At 44.7% G+C, this 20,076-nt stretch overlaps 1 protein-coding gene across 1 annotated transcript in view; it reads right to left on the bottom strand.

Moving 5' to 3' along the window:
• The window catches only part of LOC106659113 (bicaudal D-related protein homolog), a 41,867-nt gene that overhangs the window by 15,622 nt on the left and 6,169 nt on the right, over window positions 1-20,076 (bottom strand). The window contains exon 2 of the mRNA XM_014381455.2: window positions 19,248-19,872. Within this exon, the coding sequence (XP_014236941.1) occupies window positions 19,248-19,514 (267 nt within the window). The 5' untranslated portion in view covers window positions 19,515-19,872. The remainder of the gene's footprint in view (window positions 1-19,247; window positions 19,873-20,076) is intronic.

The raw sequence follows: 20,076 nt of genomic DNA, 5'->3' as shown, positions 1-20,076 counted from the left end.
AAGCCGCCGTCGAGTCGCGGTATCGTTAAATTTAATCTGGAGAAATTCGCCATTAAGCTCGCGCGCACATCCGGCAAGACAATAGCATTAAAATCCATATATACAGAGTACATGTATATCTTCGAGATGTATATAATGTAGATGCGTGCGTGCGGAATTAGCCGTGCGAATGTAGGCTAATATTTCCCGAGGAGGCTCGGTAATTTTCCGACGTTTCAATCGGCAGCGCCATGTATTCACGAGGACGATCCATTCATTCGAGAGAAACTCGTCGATCGAACAGATACATATATTCCGCGGGCGTATTATCATAATGCACATGGCTGCAAGATGCCGAGCAATACGCTATAATGCAAGTGTTTATCCGCGCCGCACGGCTTATATTATAAATCGGAAGCGAAGAAAGTGCGTCGATCTCAGCTCCGCGCGCAGTTTTAACAGAAGCAGCGCGAGACTGCAAGACGCTCACGCAGACCGGCGCAGGCCTGTGATTTGCATTATATATAAGATGCAGTGGCTACTACCTACCTACCTACCTACCTACCAAGTTAAATAGCAAATCTGCAGGCAGCTATTATTGCGTCCGCGAGGATCTCTCTGTAATTCGAGTTAATGCGGCACACCGGCAATCCAATATGTGAGTATGTACACAAGTGCAGTTGGCAGCCGCTGGATGTATATAATATACGTTGGACGTGCGTAGGTGCGCCGCCGCCTCGCTCGCGATAGGAGCTACATACGTATTAAGAGGTATGCGCGTTGCAGCTGCGAAGGGCCGCTGCCGAGATCTTTGCACGTGTGTATACCTTCCTTATCTGCGTTCAAATTGTTGCTTAGATTCCACCGACTGATTGCGACTCGCGCGCAGTCTGTTATCATCCGTACGCATACGAGTTGCTGTGTGAGTATAGTACAGTGCATACATGAAGGCGGAAGAGCGCGAGTCTGCGGGTATGTATATGGCCAGGCTCGGACCTTCATTGTGTGCCTGCGTGCAAGCTTCCCTCGGCTCGCGAGTGCCTACGCGTGTGTACACTTTAGAAAGACGAAAATTACACATCTCCGCGATGCTTTTAATCTTTAGAAATTTTCATATCAATGAGCGAGAAAATTATCTCGTGAAAAGCCGCGCGGGTCAAAAGTCCGCGAGAAGCGTGAGTGCGGCAAATTATAGACTATACGCGGCCACATGCCGATGCAGGCATGTATAGCGCGTTGTTTGGGCGCAATTACGAGCTCGCGGCTTCGCGATACCCAGAGCACAATATTAGTTACAGGTTTTTGGTAAAATCTCACCGACCGCCGCGAGGAGTGATACGAGAAAAGACTCGAGAGCCCTACAGCCAGGATGTGTATCGATTCGGCTCGCAGCGACTGTGCTATACAAGTATCGGAAAAATTAATTTTACTTTCGAAATCGGAGCGCGCGGAGGATGACGCATAAGCGCGACCGAGCAACGGACGAGGAGCACCAAAGTGTTGCAAGGCTCGAAAAATAAAACGAAAATAAATTAGAAATGACAGGAAAACAATATTATATGGGCGCACTTTCTCTCGAGCTGCAGGAAAATGAGCCTCGATGAAACGAGCTTACGAAGGAAGAAACACGCGGCTTACGAGGAATATATAGGGAAGAGCCGCGAGGGAGGGATCACGCGAGCACGGGTCGTGCGCAGATCTCTAGCTAATTTTCAATACGCGTACGCGCACGAGGAAGTGAAAACGAGGCGAGGGAATCGAGCGAAAACACCTATGTTTCGGATGACACCGTGCGAATGTTACTTTTTGCCGGCAGCTGCCTTTTTATGCATATATATACGTGTAGTGTACTCGACTACCTACGGGTACTTGTCTGCACGCAACAGACAATATTATATTGCCCATATAACCGTTAGCAGCAGTTGTTAATATTATTGTCTTTGTTACGAGCTGCAATTATTATCATCAGCGCCAAGTACGGGCACTTTGAGACCTATAACGAATTGCCTGCTGCTGCTCGCTGCCTCTATACAAAGTGCACTCGAGAGTTGAATAGTTTTTGTTGCAGCCCGCGATTATTCCGGTACATAACTAGGAGAGGGTGTCGAGCTTACGCAATCACTCGAGTTTACTTTATCTGCCTTTTTTTCTCTCTCTCGCAGTTGTTTGTTATTTCAAACAAATGCGCGCGACGTGTTGAAATTGTTCGGCCAATATAAAACGATTCAAAGCGATCGGTATCGACGGTGAAAAGCCGCCACGCGTCGGCTCCAACGATATTCGTTTATAATTAAAATGAATTAGAAGTCGGTCGAAGGATCGTTATAAAATCAGTCTTGCGCTTGACTCGGCTTTAAGCACAGCATTTCCGCGAAGAGAAGGACTCGCGCCTCGAGTATCGAAATGCACAGATACTTTCGCTGCCAGTCGCAGAAAATGAAGAAAAAAAAACATTCGCCACGCTACACGAGATTCACCTTCTCGGCGAGTCGAGAAAGGGGTGTATACGTTCGGTGTACACGTATTATAATCGAGGTTGATTATGTTGTTCATGGCGACGTTTAATGCTTTGAGCGTTTTCTTGAGATCGCTTAGCAGCAGCTTTAAGCCATGAAAAGAAACGCAGATGATTTTCTTGGTCGTTAAGGAGGGAATAATCAAGCGATTAGATGGACTATAGCCGAGGATAATCAGCGCCAAAGCACATACACACACACTGCACTTAATTCTCTCGACTTTGACGAATGAATTACCCTCTTTCTCTCTCTCTCGGACATCATGACCGCTGATTGCTTTATTGCCTTTTTTTTGGTGTGTATAGCGAGAATTGCGTGTAAAGATGAACTATAGTCGCTGCCAAAGCCGATCAACTAAGATGCCCCACGTGAATCTCTGCACTTTTAATTGTACAAACGGTCTAATGCATTATATTTACATAAGCTAGCGCCTCGAAAGACTTTCACGCCCATCCTTGGGGCTATGATAATATAATATTGCTAGAATCGACCTGCTGAAATATGTGCACGTCCATGTGCATGCATATACTCATAGGCTAGTGCATCGAGTATAAATCGACCAGAGCACCACGAGTTCAAAGAGGGGATCGGCTTCCTCGACGCTGCCACGCATACTTTGCACACTTGGTAGACAAGACCAAGGTGCACGCGTTGAATTGTATCGCAATATAACGATACACTTGGGAAAGTCCGCGCGCGGATTTTCACGTAATATCATGGAAATAAAGCACATGGCGCATTATACATGCTCCCGACTGCATTGTTATTATTCATTCGAGAGGTGGGCAAATAACATCAGCTGATGAGAAGAGAAAAATATCGTATTATTTCTTAACGATTGGAAAAGCCTTGAGCAAATTACACACAGCCGGCTGACTGCTCTATTGCACTACGCGCCACTACACTTCTTGATATATAGTGAATAAACAATAAAGTTATGATTTCAGATTATAATGCAAACACAATTTATTATAACGCTTGAGCCTTGTCAGGGGTAAAGTAGGCACCTGTCAAGCCTACATCGATTTTAAACACAGACTGTGATGCTGACGGCTACCTTGAAAAATGCGACGAATCGACGAAAAAATCGTCTGAAAAACTGTAAGTATTATATTATTTTAATTACGATGGCTTTTGTCGTCTTCGACAAATCGATTAATTCATTTAATAGATTGCAGAATAATGACTTGCCGCATCCGGCTGACCGACTGGCCGCTTGGTTCGTTTACACAGCGTGATTTTTCAGCGGAAATCTATTCGAAACAATCTCTCTTTCTTGTGCATGTTCAAAATTCACAATCGACCGGCGCAATGCTGCCCCTTTGGCGGAGATTTGCGCAAGAAATCTTACTTGCAATCGTCTTGGCATAGACTCCCGCACCAGTGTAATCTCCTTTTCCCAACCCGTCTTAATATATTTGATTTCATTACTATCATAGTTAAGTAATTAATCAATAGTGGATTGAGATTAAAAGTTTCGACAGTTTGAAAAAGAAAAGATTTTAAATTTAAACTCACACCGTTCACTTAAATTTGCCTTAAAATCAATAAAATAAAAATAAAGCTGTCGTAAATTTGCAACATCACAGGATAACGAACGAAAAACTTAACTTTGTCAATATACGCTACATTCCTTTATGTACTGAACTTAACTTTTTCTCTTGGAGGTTTCAAATAAGCATGCTTAAGAGGTAGACGAATTTTGAAGGTGACACGTAGCGGCAGATGAGAGTACTTCGTGCTCGGCAGTGAATTTAATTCTAGTCACCGCGAATTTAACTGGCGTGTGCATCAGAATCGTACGTGCGTATGTACACATACGGGACAGTTGCGAAAATGCGCCTGACGTACGCTGCTGCTGGTTTTTTTTCTTACTTGAGCGAATAATTAGGGAAAGAGCTAGCCAGGTCGCGTATCAGCGTGAAATTATATCGTCATTACAAAGCAGCAATGGTGCTGCTGCGTTAGTAGCGTCGAGCTGTAAGTAAAGTGCCCACGGGGACACATTAGTACATTTCATAAACTTTAGAAAATACATAGTGTTCAAGCGTCGTTCGCGCATGGAAACAAGGACAAGGCACACACCGACTTTTCTTGTGTGTACGTATATATCTCTGTTATTTCACGTTGTAACGCGTGAAACTCGTGTTAAACAAGTTGAGAGATAGCTTGTGAGACAAGATTTCGGTTGTCGCTCGAAATGACACATTATGTCACTTGGAATTAAGTGCCGATGAAATATTTTCTCTGAGCGACATTTTTTCACCTTATAAATCATTTAACGAATCGCGTATAGAATGTATAGGTGTTGAGGATTGTAGAATTTCAGGAAAAAATCAACTAAAAATAAGATTGCATCTTAGACTGGTGTAAATTGTCCAATGTTATGATTATAAAAAATATACGCTTACTTTGTCTCGGGCGTTTCGAGTCTCAGTTATGTAGGAGATTATTAGCCTCGGTGAACAATTAGCACAGCTGAGCCGGCTCAATAAAGTTACTGTATCGATATTTCGTAGTTTCATCATCGCCAACTCGAGCTGTCATTGTATGCTCAGCAGTTTTTTTCTCTCTCTCTCCTTCTTTTCGCGTAAACTTAATTGTGAACGGTGCTTATTATATAGCTGCCTGTATTGTGTATATTACTTGCGTATATAATACATTCGCACTCTGGGCTCGAAGAAATTATATAGCGAGTAAATAAGCGCCGAGACGACACGCTTTGGCTCTTCGGTTGTTAAGAAAAAGAAAAAAACATTCTTACGTAATGAATTTCACTCGTCTAACGGTAAGCGTGCACAATTTCAAACGACGCAGAACAAAAACACGGAGCGCCACTGCGCGTAGCATAAATTGACAGAAAAAACACACATCTACGGTGTATATACGTGTACGCATCGGCCGAGTCAAGTGGAGGAACATTAAAAAGGATTTTTTGTGTGACCCAGAAATTGAGCGAAACGACTTTTCGATATCGCATTGTGTGCCTACCTCGTGACACGGATAACAGTATTGTGTATATAGACGAGCTGTTACTCATACCGCGCGACGATCGAGAGCCGCGTGTTATGTCAATTTATGAGTGAGGCAGCCGTTAATGTAATAGCTCGGGCACAAGTAGTCACAATATTTACAGTCTGCAGCGAATTAAAATAAAAGTTCGGAAACGAGAAGTATTACGTCAATGAACGACAGCGACAAAAAAAGAGTCGTGTATGCACGTGTATTATCGCAACACGTACCTACACTTTCGTGCATATTGACAATGTTATCGATTCAGCTAATTCATTTATGCATTGACGCAAATTTGTGCGCGAACCGCGGCTTATCGATGTGAATTATACGAGAATGTTTTTATTTTTCTCCGATGTGTATAAGCAAGCGGCTAATATCGATTTTTCGGTAAATTCTCGGGCGCTTCGGAAACAATAATGACTTGAAAGAGGATCATTTGCAGAAGGATATACTGCACTGGGTTGACTACGCAGTGACGATGATCTCTACCGCAAAAGGCAATATGTAATCGTGTTCACGACTCGTACGCGCGCAATGCATATATTTTTATGCTACATACGTGTAAGCCCTACGCACCCACAGACGCGTATATAGTGCGAACGCGGACTTGCAATTGGAAACCGCAGCAGATCGTATTTATACGTGTATTATACGTACGCTCAAGATTCCCATGAATGAATGGGAGTGGTATACGTAGACTCGAATTTGATTGTGAGTTTTCATCGCTTCCGACGCTTTTTCTTGACTCTTGATGCCTTTTCCACGCAAATTTGCGCGTACGCGTGTAATTACACTGAATTTGCACTCACGTGTGCCGCGCGGCGCACTACGACTCGCTATATTGTGATGGATAATGAGCCGCGAGATGTTGAAGAAATGCGTCTAGCCCGAGGGGGGCAATAACTGTTAACTCGGAGAAAAGTAAAATTTCAACCGAAAGCAACTGTTTGCGAGTGGTTATACGCGATGGAAAAGGAAAGATGATAACAGTCCAAACGGAGGAAGCACGTGATACGAAAAGAAAGACGTCAGCCGCGATTGCCACTCTATAAAATATGTTTTCACATAAATACATCGAAGTTATAAGACTCGCTCGTTTTCATTAATTTGACTTGCTCCACGTTTTGAGTAATTGACTTGACGATTTCGAACAGTAAAATACAATACATGAGGGCACGATGAGCGTTGAATTAATAGCTGTTGTTTTATTGCAAAGTTCCAATTTGATTTCGTATACTGTACTTGATACACATTGGGCATTCGACACGCGAACTTGCGTGGCCTCGACTTCTGACATTACGTTTTATGGAGTTGAAAAAAAAACGACATTACGATCTCGTAGAATCAAAGACGGCGAGACAACGCCAAGAACGAAAGGCAGAGAGAGAGAGAGAGAGAGAGAGACGGAGACGCGCACAAAAAAATGAGAAGAAAAATCTTGCGAACCGCTATGCACACTGCACAAACGCACGCACGCATTCTTGACTTTGTGGAACTGACACGCTTTGGATACTGCGATAATGGACTTGGCGTGGCTTTATTGTGACGAGATGTAGGGAAAGACACTATAAAAGAGATTAACGGCAAAAAAATGCAAAAAAAAACTGTGAACGCTACGAGGCGACTGAAGACAACGAAGAGGTGGATCATCAGACCGATGAGCGCGGGGAAAAGTCAGCAGCATATAGTAGCGCGCGATTTATAAAAAAGGGACTGCGGGATATAACTATGCGTGAGCTCACCGCAGCGCAAACCGAGTAGCGGCAGCGGGCGGCTTGCGAAAGTTTCGCAATTGAAGGCAAAAAGTATTAGCGTTTACTCGCGGCATTTATTGTGTTAGCGGCCGTGCACGTGTGTGTGTGCTTGTGTGTACGCCTCGGGATGATACGAGTTTCTATTTATAGGATATTTTCACGATGCGCGCGTATCCCGCGCTGGCAAGGATTTTTCTCTCGGCGCATTTGAAAAAATTGAGAAAATATATTAACCGACGAGAAAATGGAACGGACGAGTACTTACGCGTCCGTCGAATTAGTTTTTTCATAGTGCGCGCACTCGGCCGTGATTAGTCAAATAATGAGTTTCACTGCGATCATAGGTGCAGCGTTTGATCTCGCAATGCCGAGCTAAGCGTCCACAGAACAAAAATAAACGTATTCATGCAGATACGAAAAATAAAGTTTTCGCGAGAATCGAACTTTTTTGGCGTAATATGAGCCGGGATATCTCAGGAGTGCTGTGCCCAAAATTGCTTTAAAGTTTGAATCGATTGTTTTAAATGTTTTATTGGGTCGTTGAGTACAGCCTGAGAAATCACCACAGTAGACTAGTCACAGAGTGTGGTTCGAGTAAATTTTTATCACGAAAGCATGGCTATTGACCTTTCTCTCGGACACATGCAACGAGATAAGACACAAAGGCTTTTCGCGATAGATTTACGAAAATAAAAATGGACGTAGGCGGAAGCACGAGCTGCTCAGTGGCTGTGGCCAAAAAAATGTGTCTGGTTTGCCGTTACCTAGGATGTAACTGCTAATTGGCCAAATATATAATAGATCAGCAATCACATCGAGTTTCATTCATCAACCAGTGGAATTACATTTATCGCCACGCTCGTGTCGTGTAGTCGCGACTCGTTTTAACGTGCATCAGCCATCAAAGCGAGCGGCAGACTAGCGTCAGAGGGCGTCTTTGTTTTGCTCGAAATCGCGCGCGATCGTTCGTGTTCACGTTGACTTCAGCTCAGTGCACGTTACAACGCCGCAGCGCGAACAAAGGGAAAACGCATTAACTGCAGCCAAGTGATTTTTCGTGAAAAAAAATCTCAACTCGTGAACGATTGTGATTGTGCGAGTTTGCCGAACGATGGCCAACGACGTGAATTGTTTGAAGGAATTGAAAACCATGCGAGAGAACGTCGATTGGGAGATTGAAAGAGAGCGAGTCCAACTTTTTGACCAACTAGTGCCTTTAATTGAAAATTGGGAGGGCCAACTTCCAGATTTCAAAGAAATTTTTCGGCCCGAAGAAATCGATTGGCTTCTCAAAAAGTCTGTGAATTCCGATGACAAAGTGATTGAGCCAAAACCACTCATCGATTTCGTGATCAGAAGCGGTTACATAGACGAGCCAGACGTCGATAAATACGGCAAGCCGTCGTCTCGTCGTACCACACCAGTGCATCATGCGGCTAGAACTGCCAACACTTACATCATCGATAAACTATTTAAAATATACGACAGGTTCGACGTGAATTACACCGACGAATTTGGTTTCACGCATTTTCACGTGGCCTGCGCATTCGCCTGTGACGATGTAGTCCGCAAATTCCTCGAGCTCGGCCAAGATCCCAATTGTCTCGTGCCGAAAACGGGTGATTCGCCCCTACATTTGGCTTTGAACTTTGGATTCAAGGAGGAGCTCGAATTGCTCTTGAAAAACGGCGCGGACCCTAATTTAGCCAACAAAGGCGGTTCAACACCTCTGCATATTATTTGCAAGAAAGGCAACCACGATTATCTGGCGAAGATGTTGTTCGAATTCAGCAACGACAAATATCAGCCGCTTAAGATCGATGCCCGGGACAAGTTGGGCCGGACACCGCTGCAATGGGCCGTGGCGAGTCTCGCGCCCGAAACTGTTGATGTACTCTTGGATCATGCTGCTGATCTATCTAGTTTCGTTTTTCCCACTGAGAGTTACTTTGGCAAGGAATTAAACCAAGATGATTATGATGATTTTGGTAGTTATTCAATTTTTATCATAGCACATTTTACAATGAACATAGTGCCTCGCACGCTGGCCGTAGTCGATAGCCTCGACAGAAGAGGATACGAACTGAGCCGAAGAGATGCCTCGATGATCATGAAATTTTTCGCGCAGCACAGATTATTCGAGAAGTCGGCGGACCTTGAAAAACGTTGGTATGACCACGAGGAGTTTGCGATAGAAGCGAAAGAGATAATGATGAATTCGAGTCTGTCGCTCTACGATTTGATCCAGTCTCGACCTGAACAGGCGTCAAAAATAGTTACATATGCGGACTACTTGAAGTTCGCGTGCTCGACAAAATTGCTTGAGCTCCCCGAGAGGCCCAGTGAGGCTTGTGCGGTGCATCTGTGCGAAATAATGTCCAGAGGATTTTTCCGGCGATGGACACTGAATTATTTCTTAGAGCTGACGGGCTATCAGTTGCCGATTCTCTGCTGTGAAACGATCATCGAGAATCTGAAGAACGAAGATTTACATCGCATTTGTTTGGCGATGGAGAAAATTGACTAGCTTGTATAATTTTTTTCACATGCCTCGAAACAATTGTCACAATTTGGATTTGGAATGTCGTCAAAATAAATAAACAAAAAAATCAATAAAAAAAAAAGAATTTTAATTTTCCAGAAACAATCAATGCATATTTATTTTCACTTTCTTCGCCGTTGCTACATATAGTACCCGCGCTCGCGTTGCTTATAGCGTACTTGAGCAATTGATTTTGAGAATTGACAAGCGTTACCTCTCGGAGCTTAATTAATCGTCGCAATGATAAATCGGGTTTCCGAGTAGTTGCGTTTCGATGTACATGGAGGCTTATCGCGCCTAGTAAATCTCGCGCACCCCATGCAAAAAAGGCATGTCCGGTGTGTTTCGAGTGGAGAACACAATGCGCGCAGATAAAACGAGTAGGTATCCTTGCGTACGCGATCAGCAACAGAGACGCGTGTACACGCTCGTATGAGTTAGAATTGTTTCGTACGCCTATTTTCCAGCTGCATATAATTTATGCGAGTACTATACGTATTATGTGGAGATAAAGGAAAAACTTGAGCGACTAACGCAATGTACTAGTCGATACACTCTGTACCTCTGGATAAGTATTTATTGTGTATCTTATACGTGGGTAACATTGGCTGTGCACAGTGTACCAACAAAATGAGATCTGTACATAGAAAGATTGATATATATCGAAAATTTATTATAGAGATCGTAGGACGATGCCAAGAAGCATCGAATCCCGTTCGATCTTGATGCAATACGTCGATATACATCGTGCGCACCGTACCTCAAATAATCGATCGAAAATACAGATTGTGTAATAATCGCTTGTTTCATTTTTTTTCTAGCTCAAACGATAAAGTCGAAAAATCGAGTTCGCCTCGTCATTAATTGCTCTACTTTTTCAATGAACAATACCGAGCATGACAGCGCGTCTATTTAGGTCTACCGAATCATAAAATTCAACTGTATTATATCCCACAGGCATACAGTATTATAAAGGATAATGAATATATTTGCCATAGACTTTCATCATATTCTCGGGCTTTGATCGATGCATTGTAGCGGCTTAATTTCTTTCTTTCGCCAAAGGTCTCGTCGCGGGATTTTTTGCCGATGCTTGCGCCTCGACGCATATATATACGGCTCGAGAGACGAGCGAGAAACATTTCCTCTAGATAATTCGCCCAACTCGCGCGGTATGCACATTTTCATACTCGTAAATATCAATCGCATAATCCCATTGGGGCTACGGTACTTTATAATGAGCTTCCCATGTATAATAACACATCAACTTTTCGCGCTTTCGTAGCGGAAGACTGTTATTTATTTATATTTATCCTCTGAAATTACAGAAATTACTCGACGAGAATGACAATCAATCCGCGTATAATACGTACGCACACAACGGCCGTGTACAATTATCTAATCGAGAAAAAAAAGTCGCAGCATTACGTAGGTATACGACTCGGTGGAACTATTTGGAGAAAGTGTCTGTGTTCGCGGCAATTGACTTTTGTCGGAAATGTACACGCGGGCGATGGCGATGAGCAATTCAGTCGCGCTTACACGCGGTGTCGTTTTCCTCCGATGAGTAAGAGGATGTGCGTCGACTTTGCGCGTCTCGCACGTTCGAATGCGGGAAAGAAAGGAGTGAAAAATTGGATAACTTGAAAGTTTGACGTTTCAGCGATGCATCGGCTGCTGCTGCTAATAAAGAGCCTGGACTTTTCTGGACAGCAGGCATTATTCCTCGGCTCGGATTATCGAGGCAGCTCGAGGGCTTGGCTTTCGTTTCGCGACTCCGAAGCGCTTCGATAAATAATCATCGCTCGCTCGAGGCGAATATTCGCAATAATAAAAGTGCGTCACCTTTCACGCGCCAGTCGATGACAATCGAAGAGTCTCGCTGGTGCTAATTATAATCATTTCGACCATCGGAGGCGTCGCGGGACGAGCATCGACCACGTCGAACGTCATCGCTATACATAAACACGTGCTCGCATCCGCTGTCAATTTGCATATTATGCTTACGGTTGAATTTTTCTTTTCTATAGCGTAAAAATAGAATTTCAAGGAAACGAGTGGCTAGCACGGAAAAAGGGAACGTAACGTCGAAAGAGAGAGAGAGAGAGAGAGATGGATGGCAGCTCGTCGGACAACCGTAATGTGGCATTCATGATTGCAGATGCGTGACACAAAATGTATTATAAAATTGCGCTTAGGTAGGATACATGTTCGTGGTGTGTTTGCACAGAGGCAACATTTCACCTAATTAAGTCGTCACGCGCATCTATCTGCGAACTGCAGCTGGAGTACGTCTTATACCAAAATGCACGGCGAGTGTTTTCTCGGCTGCGAGATATCTTCGTCGCAGCTTCGAGTCACGCGAGCCGCCATCGTTACGAGCCTCGTTTTCGTGGACAGTGCAGATAGTTGGCTCGTGCTTATGCACGCACAGGCACACGTACACACACGCCAATGTGCAATGTACTTTGGCAGACTTTTTACGTAACGACGCGGCGCGTATAACGACTCACACGTGCGCACACAACGCCGAGGCAACGATCGATGTAAGTACATACCTCGACGCACGCATATAAAATATTAATAACATACCGATCGACCGTCCGTACGTAACGAAATGGCATAAACATATCGCGCGGGCCACAGCTCTCGATTTCTACCAGAATACACAAAAGCTCCCCCAGCTCGGAGTAGTCGCAGCAGCTCGATCCGCCCGAGAAATCAGGATCTTTCATCGCGGAGGATCTTGCCAAGGCGGCTGGGAACAATGTATATAGATCGCGAATTCAAAGTACGCTTGGCTTTGGCTTATCGCGTCCGGAAGCGTCAACGCGGCGCGATTAAAAGCTATTTCTGGCTTTGCGAAAAAAGAAAATCTCTCCCTGGCTCGTAAATCTTTTTAGGCTTTATAATGGGGCTTTTCGCAAAGTCGTAATATAAGACGCGTACACGGGCACACAATAGGTGGTATCGCGCCCGAGATTCATCGCTTCAAGTGGAACGCAACAATCAAATATCGTGCGGCGCTCGGCACCGAAACCGGGTAAAATGCGCGCGGGCGCGCACGTGTACTTTTATCGCCACAGCCTCGTAAGTATACAGCGTTATATCTATCGCACACAGACAGCAGCACAGTTGTGCAACGTAACGTGTAGCAGGCTGCAGAGTATACGCATTATGTGCGCGCCTTCGTGATGAGAAAAAGTAGAGCGCGCGAGCTACTTTGCGCCATAATGCATATAAGCCAAGCAGTTGAGCTGCTGCACTTTTAGGCAGCTGTTGATCGTTACCATCGCGATTCTCGCCGAGCCGAGCGGAGGAGGAGAAAAAAAAACATAGATCCGAGTTAAGCGATAGCATCGCACGGCGCGCGAGCTGCTCGTCGTGTGCGCGCCGGAAGAGATGAGAGCTATACGAAGCTCTCGATGCGCTCCATGGGAAATTCGCCATTCGAGGCTTGCAAGTGTATGGGTACGCGCGGAAAAGTCGACTTACCCGAGTCGGAGCTCAAGTGGCGCGCCCCACCATCTATGTATAATTATAAATGCGCGTACGCGAGCCTAATTTGGGCCATTACTATATTACTTCCTTTGGGTAATGCCAGACTGGCTATATGGATTGAGAAAGCTCGCCTGTGCCGGATCGTGTCGCTTCGCTCGCGGGACAATTTGTCCGTGTAAACCTGCCGGCGTTCGTGCGCTTTTTTTCTATCCCCCGCGACCGTCACTCGATCACCCATAGCTAAGGTATATCGCCCCGGTCGCGCTGTTTCAGACGCCGCGAGCGATCTCCACACAATTGCATTGGGAGCGCTAATTGCAGCATCAGCCGCTGCCGCCGCGCGAGTGTGAAACAACACCAAGGATTATTTCAGCTAATTACATTCGAGTATGCGCGCCGAGAGTGTAGGCTGCCTTATTGAGCATACATACATACACATTTTTCGTGCGCATTATATGCGCATGTACATATGAATTGCGCAATATTGACTTGCGCGTATATACCTCGGTGCGGCTAATTAAATTGTACACGTGTACATAATGCGCTCGCGTCTAGCACCGCAATTTGCTTTAACATCGTTTCTCGCGACGATCGTATCCGATCGCGCATCTTTCTCCAGATTGAATCAATAAACGCCGTGCGCAGCTCGTCTCGTCCTTTTTCCAAATTAAGCCTCAAGTACGAGCGAGATTATGTGGCTGTAACCGAGAATTGCGCGTCGTGAAAAACGATGAACACGATTTTAGGACCGATACTAATCATTGATTCTATCTATTGTGCGAGCATCAATTTGTTTCTTGTCATTTGTGCGACATTTCTTCAGGCGCGCAATTGTGTATTATACGAAGCTTACGACTCGGCGTAATCGAATAATACACTTTTTTCCACGCTGCATCGAGTAAGTTGATGAAAGCCACTAATCTCGTTATTACGATCCGAGTGAATTTTGGCCCGAAGCAATCATCCAAGCCCAATTATTTCGGCATCTCTCGATTGACCATACAACCTTGCGTACATATACGTTATACTGCACGCACGCACACGCGCGAGGCTATATAATTTCGACAGTTCTATCGGCGGCATGATTTGGATATCGAGTCCGAAATACCTTACGTAAAGTCAGCAAAAGCGATCGAATCGAAAATTTCACCTTATCGATCCATTTTGTATATTATAAGCTGCGAGCGAGGCGAAAATAAAAGTGTCAAAGGATTGACAAGTTGTCCGCCTCCGTGCAACAATATACGGTAGTGGAGTCGCTCGCGCAAACGGGCCTGTCCGATTTAATTGGAACAATCAGCGCGGCATTAAAGTCTCCTTTTCGTTCTGGAGAAAACTGCACTGCTGGCGCGATTATATACGTGTATATAGGAACATAGGTGCAAGTATAGCAACAATAACAACAACAGCATAGCTGCAGCGCAGGCGAGGGTGTACGTAATGCCCAAATTAGAGTCACGAAAGAGTCGCGCTTTCTTATATGAACGTGTGTATGTGTGTATATACATGTATAGAATAAAGTATGCTTAGAGGTAGCTTTGCTGCAGGATATTGCGCGAGGATCGTCCCGTCTCTCTTTTCTTCTTTCTCTTTCCCTCTCGGTACTACTCGCGGGACTTCTCTCTCTCTCTCTCTTTATCTCTGTTTTTCTTCGCTCTCGGGCTCGCGCAAAGAGTGTCGCAACCATTGCGCGACTTCCATTCTATAACACTTTTTTTAGTTGTCTCTTCAATTTTCTAGATATGTCAAGGAAAAACGCAGTGAAATCGCTCATAACCGACCCGTGTATCTCGCGCCGACAGTTTTTCTTTCCTTTTTTTCTTTTTTTTTTCTTCCTTATAGAAGAAGCTCTGTGATGGGTCTAAAATAGACTTTTGCCAATTGTTTTTTCACTTATAATTTCATTTATGTATGTATGTGGAATGAGTTTTTTCGAAAAGGAAACGGTAAATCCTATTGAAATAAACTGCATTTATTATCTATTAAACCAAGTTCGATTTACAAGTTTTTAGTTTGATAATAGGTCTTCATTGTGGGGGTAGTTACAAATGGGTGCACAGCATGGCTTTCATATTTGTAAATAGTTTAAGCAGACGCCCATGTTACCACTAGCCGTATACAATAGTTATTTAGTTCAGCCTAGTAGCGGCTTTTAATGTTAAACATCAATAAAGGCTTTTTATGATATAAAAAGGATTCTTATAGAAAATTATATTCTGAACTTTACTCTTTCTCTTGAGGGTTTCAAATGAGCATGTCTAAGACGTAGACAAATTTTGAAGGGGCCACGTAGCGGCAGATGAGAGTACTACGTACTCGGTAGTCAAATATCCGACTCGAGAAAGATCTAGAGAAGATTGACTTCAGTGTCAATCGGTTTTCGCTGCGAATAATATTGATAAAAAAGGATATTTATAACGATTTTCAATTCAACGAAATTAGTTACACATACATCTGAACTGAGGAGATTTGTTGGAAACTATAATCATAGAAACTAAAAATTGTTTTCTTTTTGTCACCCTGTCTATTATATAAAGTTTTCGCTGCAAGCCGTCGAAGATTTAGAGATTCAACGAGTCGAAAACAAAGTAGATTTTCGTTTATCTATAGCTCTGCCTCGAAATATCGAAAGCTGTACTCTTTGCCTTGGAAAAGAATAAAAAGGATATTTTGTCATTTTACAGGAAAAATAAAACGATGATTACTTCCAGTAAAAAAATAAAGCGACTTTATAAGCCATAACGATATTGTGACAAAAGTGCCTTTTTCCTATTACCATGACACTTATAGGACGCATTTTAATACCGCCTAGCCGAGTATTGTTCAGCAGTCGATGACGCGGCGTATATAACTCAATTTTTTCTCCTTATTGCAAAAAAGTTCATTAGTATGTTTGTCCCCTCTCCCTCCTGCTGCGTTCGCGTATATAATACAGAAGCTCGTTTGTGTGGCTATGTGCTCGTGGCTTTAACGTGGAAAAGTTTAAAATTACAAGTAAACAGCGCTATATCGCCGCAGGTGTAAGAAAAGATATTATCGCCACTTCCTGCGTACGGTTTCCCTTTTTTTCCCCTCCCCCCTCTCTCTCTATTTCTATTCTAAACTCGAAGTTGCAATGCGCGAGCATCGCCTCGTTTTTTTTTCCTGCGAATGTGAGCGTATACCGACTAACGATGCGGAATAGAAAAAGGTGAGCCTAGAGTTCGAGCCTTTGTATAAGTGTAACATAAACCTTCCGCGTGTGCGTATAGTCATTAGATATCATTGTAATTATCGAAGAGCAAGGACATGAGCCGGTCGATAGTCTCATGAGCTATAATGGAAATTTTATCCTTCCAATTTCACTGATGGGTGTTTCGTCCCGAAAGTAATAACTTTGTCTTGTCGAGAAAGGAATTTCTTTTCTATTGGATATTTCAAGGAGGATCAATTTGATTGATAAATTAATAGAATTATTTTCCCATTGCATTGATTAAGGATCGTAGCTTTTTTCGTGCCATATTTTTCCAAATTGAGAACGGAACGTAATGAAATCAAAGGTTGCACAGCCAACTACGATACGAATTCATTGGTACATTTAATACGAGAAAAAAACACCAAAGTTTGCAGAGAACGAGTTGTAGAGCAATCGGAATGGAGAGTTCACGTGCATATAAAAACAATATAGATATATTATATAGCCCGCGAAGCGTAATACCGGCCATTGTGGAAGCTTAAAACTGCTGTCTGCATGGGGGATATATATTGCTTGGCGCGTTCGTCTGTGTGCATGTGTTCGTGTACGTCTATACGTCTATCTATGCGGAGTTGCCTAAGTAAGTGGCTTATTTCCACGCTTTCGTGACTTTCCTTACGAGCGAACCTCTCAGCCAAATGATGTTGATATATATACACCTATATACCGACAACGCTGTGTATACACATCTTTCGTTACATATATACGTACTGTACGCTCGTTATAACAAAGCAGTATTTTGTTTTTACTCAAAAGCATCGCGTCGAATGCTTTTTTTTCTTTCACTTTTATTTATCGGCGAAAGAAACGAGTCCGAATTTTTACGTTCGCCAGACGTCGTAGTCTAATTCGATTTTCTTTTCCAGATCGGCCGATCGTGAATATTCGACTGCGGGACTGTGACCGATCGAAATCGAAAAGCCGCCCGTCCGGCGCTCGGGTCATAAACGAAAATCAAACGTGCCTCGGATCGAAATTTCTCCCGTTTTTTATGGCCTACCCGGAGTGCAAATTCGTTCGAATCTCAAGTGGATCGAACAGAGGCGGATGAGAATAATCGGTGCACCCGATACGCGCGCCTAACATATATACATATCATACATAAAAAGCCGTGCGCGGTCACGCAATGCTGCTTAAACTAGATTTTTCGAGCCCATTTCAGGCGCGCGTTATAATCCAAATTCAATGGCGAAGAGAGGAAAAACGGGCGCGGGCATGTAGAGCAAAATCATGGTGCGCGCTTAATTACTTTCAAAGAAGCGATATCGCATCCGATTGAAAAAATGACGTACGCGTATATGCAAGCGCGGTTTTTGCTGGCATTGCGGCTGAAAAAATTGCACGCGAGCGATCTCGAGAGCTGCGGCTGCTGCTGCGAGGAGGCAAAAAGCAGCATAGCTCGTCCACTTGATGATCCGATTAGACATGCGTGTGTGTGGTAGCATGGCTACACGAGAACGCATGCATGTATAGCATCATGCACGAGCGCACGAGGTGTGCGTCTTTGCGCGACTATAATACGCACTCGTTATCCGAAACCATATCGCGGACACTTGTATGTACGCTTAAATACTCGCATAGCCACTGCGCGTATACGCGTACGCACGAGCCACAAGGATTTGCTCTGCGGATGTAAATGCAAAAATATTGGAAAGCCAGCCAGGTTAGCGGTGGTATTTGGTCGTCGTTCGAAGCGAGTACTATACGTATCGATTGAAATATTAGCAAAGACGCGAGAGTCAACACCCGCTAAAAGTACTACATGGAAAAAAGAAAAGGCGCGTATTTTCTGTTATTGGCTTTCCGCCGTTCAATAGCCGTAACGAGATTGCACTCTGCACTGCAGCTTATAGGTACTTATATATATAGTATACTCTCGCTCGATCGTATTATCTTTTCGTTTTCACGAATAATAGTCGTCGTCGCGCACGCGCGTTTCGACAATCAGAGCGTTGAGCGCGAGCTCGGGCGCGCGGGATGCGGCAATTGACCGTCGTTGGACGCGGCTCGCGGTTTCCATTGTTCCTTCGTTAATTTTATTTACTTAACTTTTTTTCCTTTTTTATTTTATCACCGCTGCGCGTGCCTCGAACGAGAGAGCTGCTGCGCGCATTTATAATAATTGAAATTTTTGCCACGCTACGTATACGCGAGAGCTTTCTAAAGAAAAAAATAAATAAATAAAATGAAAAAAAAATTGCAATTAATAGCGCGAGCGTACGTACACACGGGTGATGGATGAATCGTCGTTAATTGGACTTTGGAAGATTTTTTCTCTCGATACACATCGCGAGCCGTCAGTTTTCGAGGCGCGAAGAGCTCTGCGTTAGCCGATTCGCAGCGAGTTTTCATTTCACCTTTACGCGCCGATCCGGACCATGCTATCCCATGTGTGAATACGATGCACCGCGTATATCGCTCTACGGCCAAAGTTAGCCAGCCAGAAATCATTGCACTGGCGGGGCCGGTTGCGTGCAATTAAGCATCGGCTACGTCGCGTCAATACATAATCACAATACATAATTCGCGAGCTGCGATTTCTAAACGCAAGCTCTCGTCTGGCACAAATTATAAACTTTCGAGCGCGGGCCGGAGCGGGCTCGAGTGGGCGCTTCCAGGCGTTACGATTGCCAGCACAATAACAATGAGCGGCATAGCATATTATAGTAAAGAAGGTGGCATAGATCGGCTATCGGATAACTCACCTCGATTTTGCTGGCGTAATTCTCGGCGAGAGCCTCGCTCTGCCTGGTGAGCTCCTGGTTGCGCTCGAGCAGGGCCTTGCCGAGCTCCGCGGCCAGCACGAGGTCCCGGTCGCGCTGGGCCAGCAGCTGGCTCGGGTCCTGGCTCAGCTCGTCCTCCTCGTCGTCGAGCTGGGCGCCCCGCGTCTGCAGGCTCGATATCATGTCCTCGAGGGCGTACTGGCCGGAGCCGGCCTGGGCCTCGAACGGGCTGTCCTTGCGGGGCAGCATCTCGATCCCGCTCCTCCGACACAAGTAGGACAGTATGTGTTAGCTGCTCTGGATCAGCAGCAGCTGACGGCCCGACCGGCTAGGGGGACACGAGCCGCTGAGTCTGGCGCACAGGCGCAGCCGAAGCTTTTCCGCCTTCTGCTGCTGCTCTTGCTTCGCCTTGGTTGACGCTGCACTAGTACTAGGGCTACTGCTACTGCTACGCTTCTTCGTCTGCCTCGTCGACGATGGTCTTGCATAGCTCGCCATCGGCCGATGACCTGGACGCTTATTCCTGACGCCCGAGCTCGACTTCCAGAGCTCTCTCAACGCACCTTATACCTATGTACTCGAGGATGATGCGACGATGGGCAAGCAGCTGAAACAGAAAATCATTTTCTTTCGTCATTTTCGGCTTCTTTCCATTTTATCTAATGTAATACGTATCACGCGTGGTGTACGTGCGTATCGAGTTTGTAAAAGAGAGTGTGAAAGTGTCCTGACTCGAGCGCGCGGGAGTATTATTTCAAACACGAGCTGCAGCCTGACACGTGGTATTTTTTGCTCGCGGTAATTGCAGCCC

Source organism: Trichogramma pretiosum, unplaced genomic scaffold, assembly GCF_000599845.2.
Source record: "Trichogramma pretiosum strain Unisexual culture from Peru unplaced genomic scaffold, Tpre_2.0 scaffold28, whole genome shotgun sequence".
Taxonomy (NCBI): domain Eukaryota; kingdom Metazoa; phylum Arthropoda; class Insecta; order Hymenoptera; family Trichogrammatidae; genus Trichogramma; species Trichogramma pretiosum.
The sequence above is the reverse complement of the archived record's forward strand: the minus strand, read 5'-3'. Positions and strand labels throughout refer to the sequence as shown.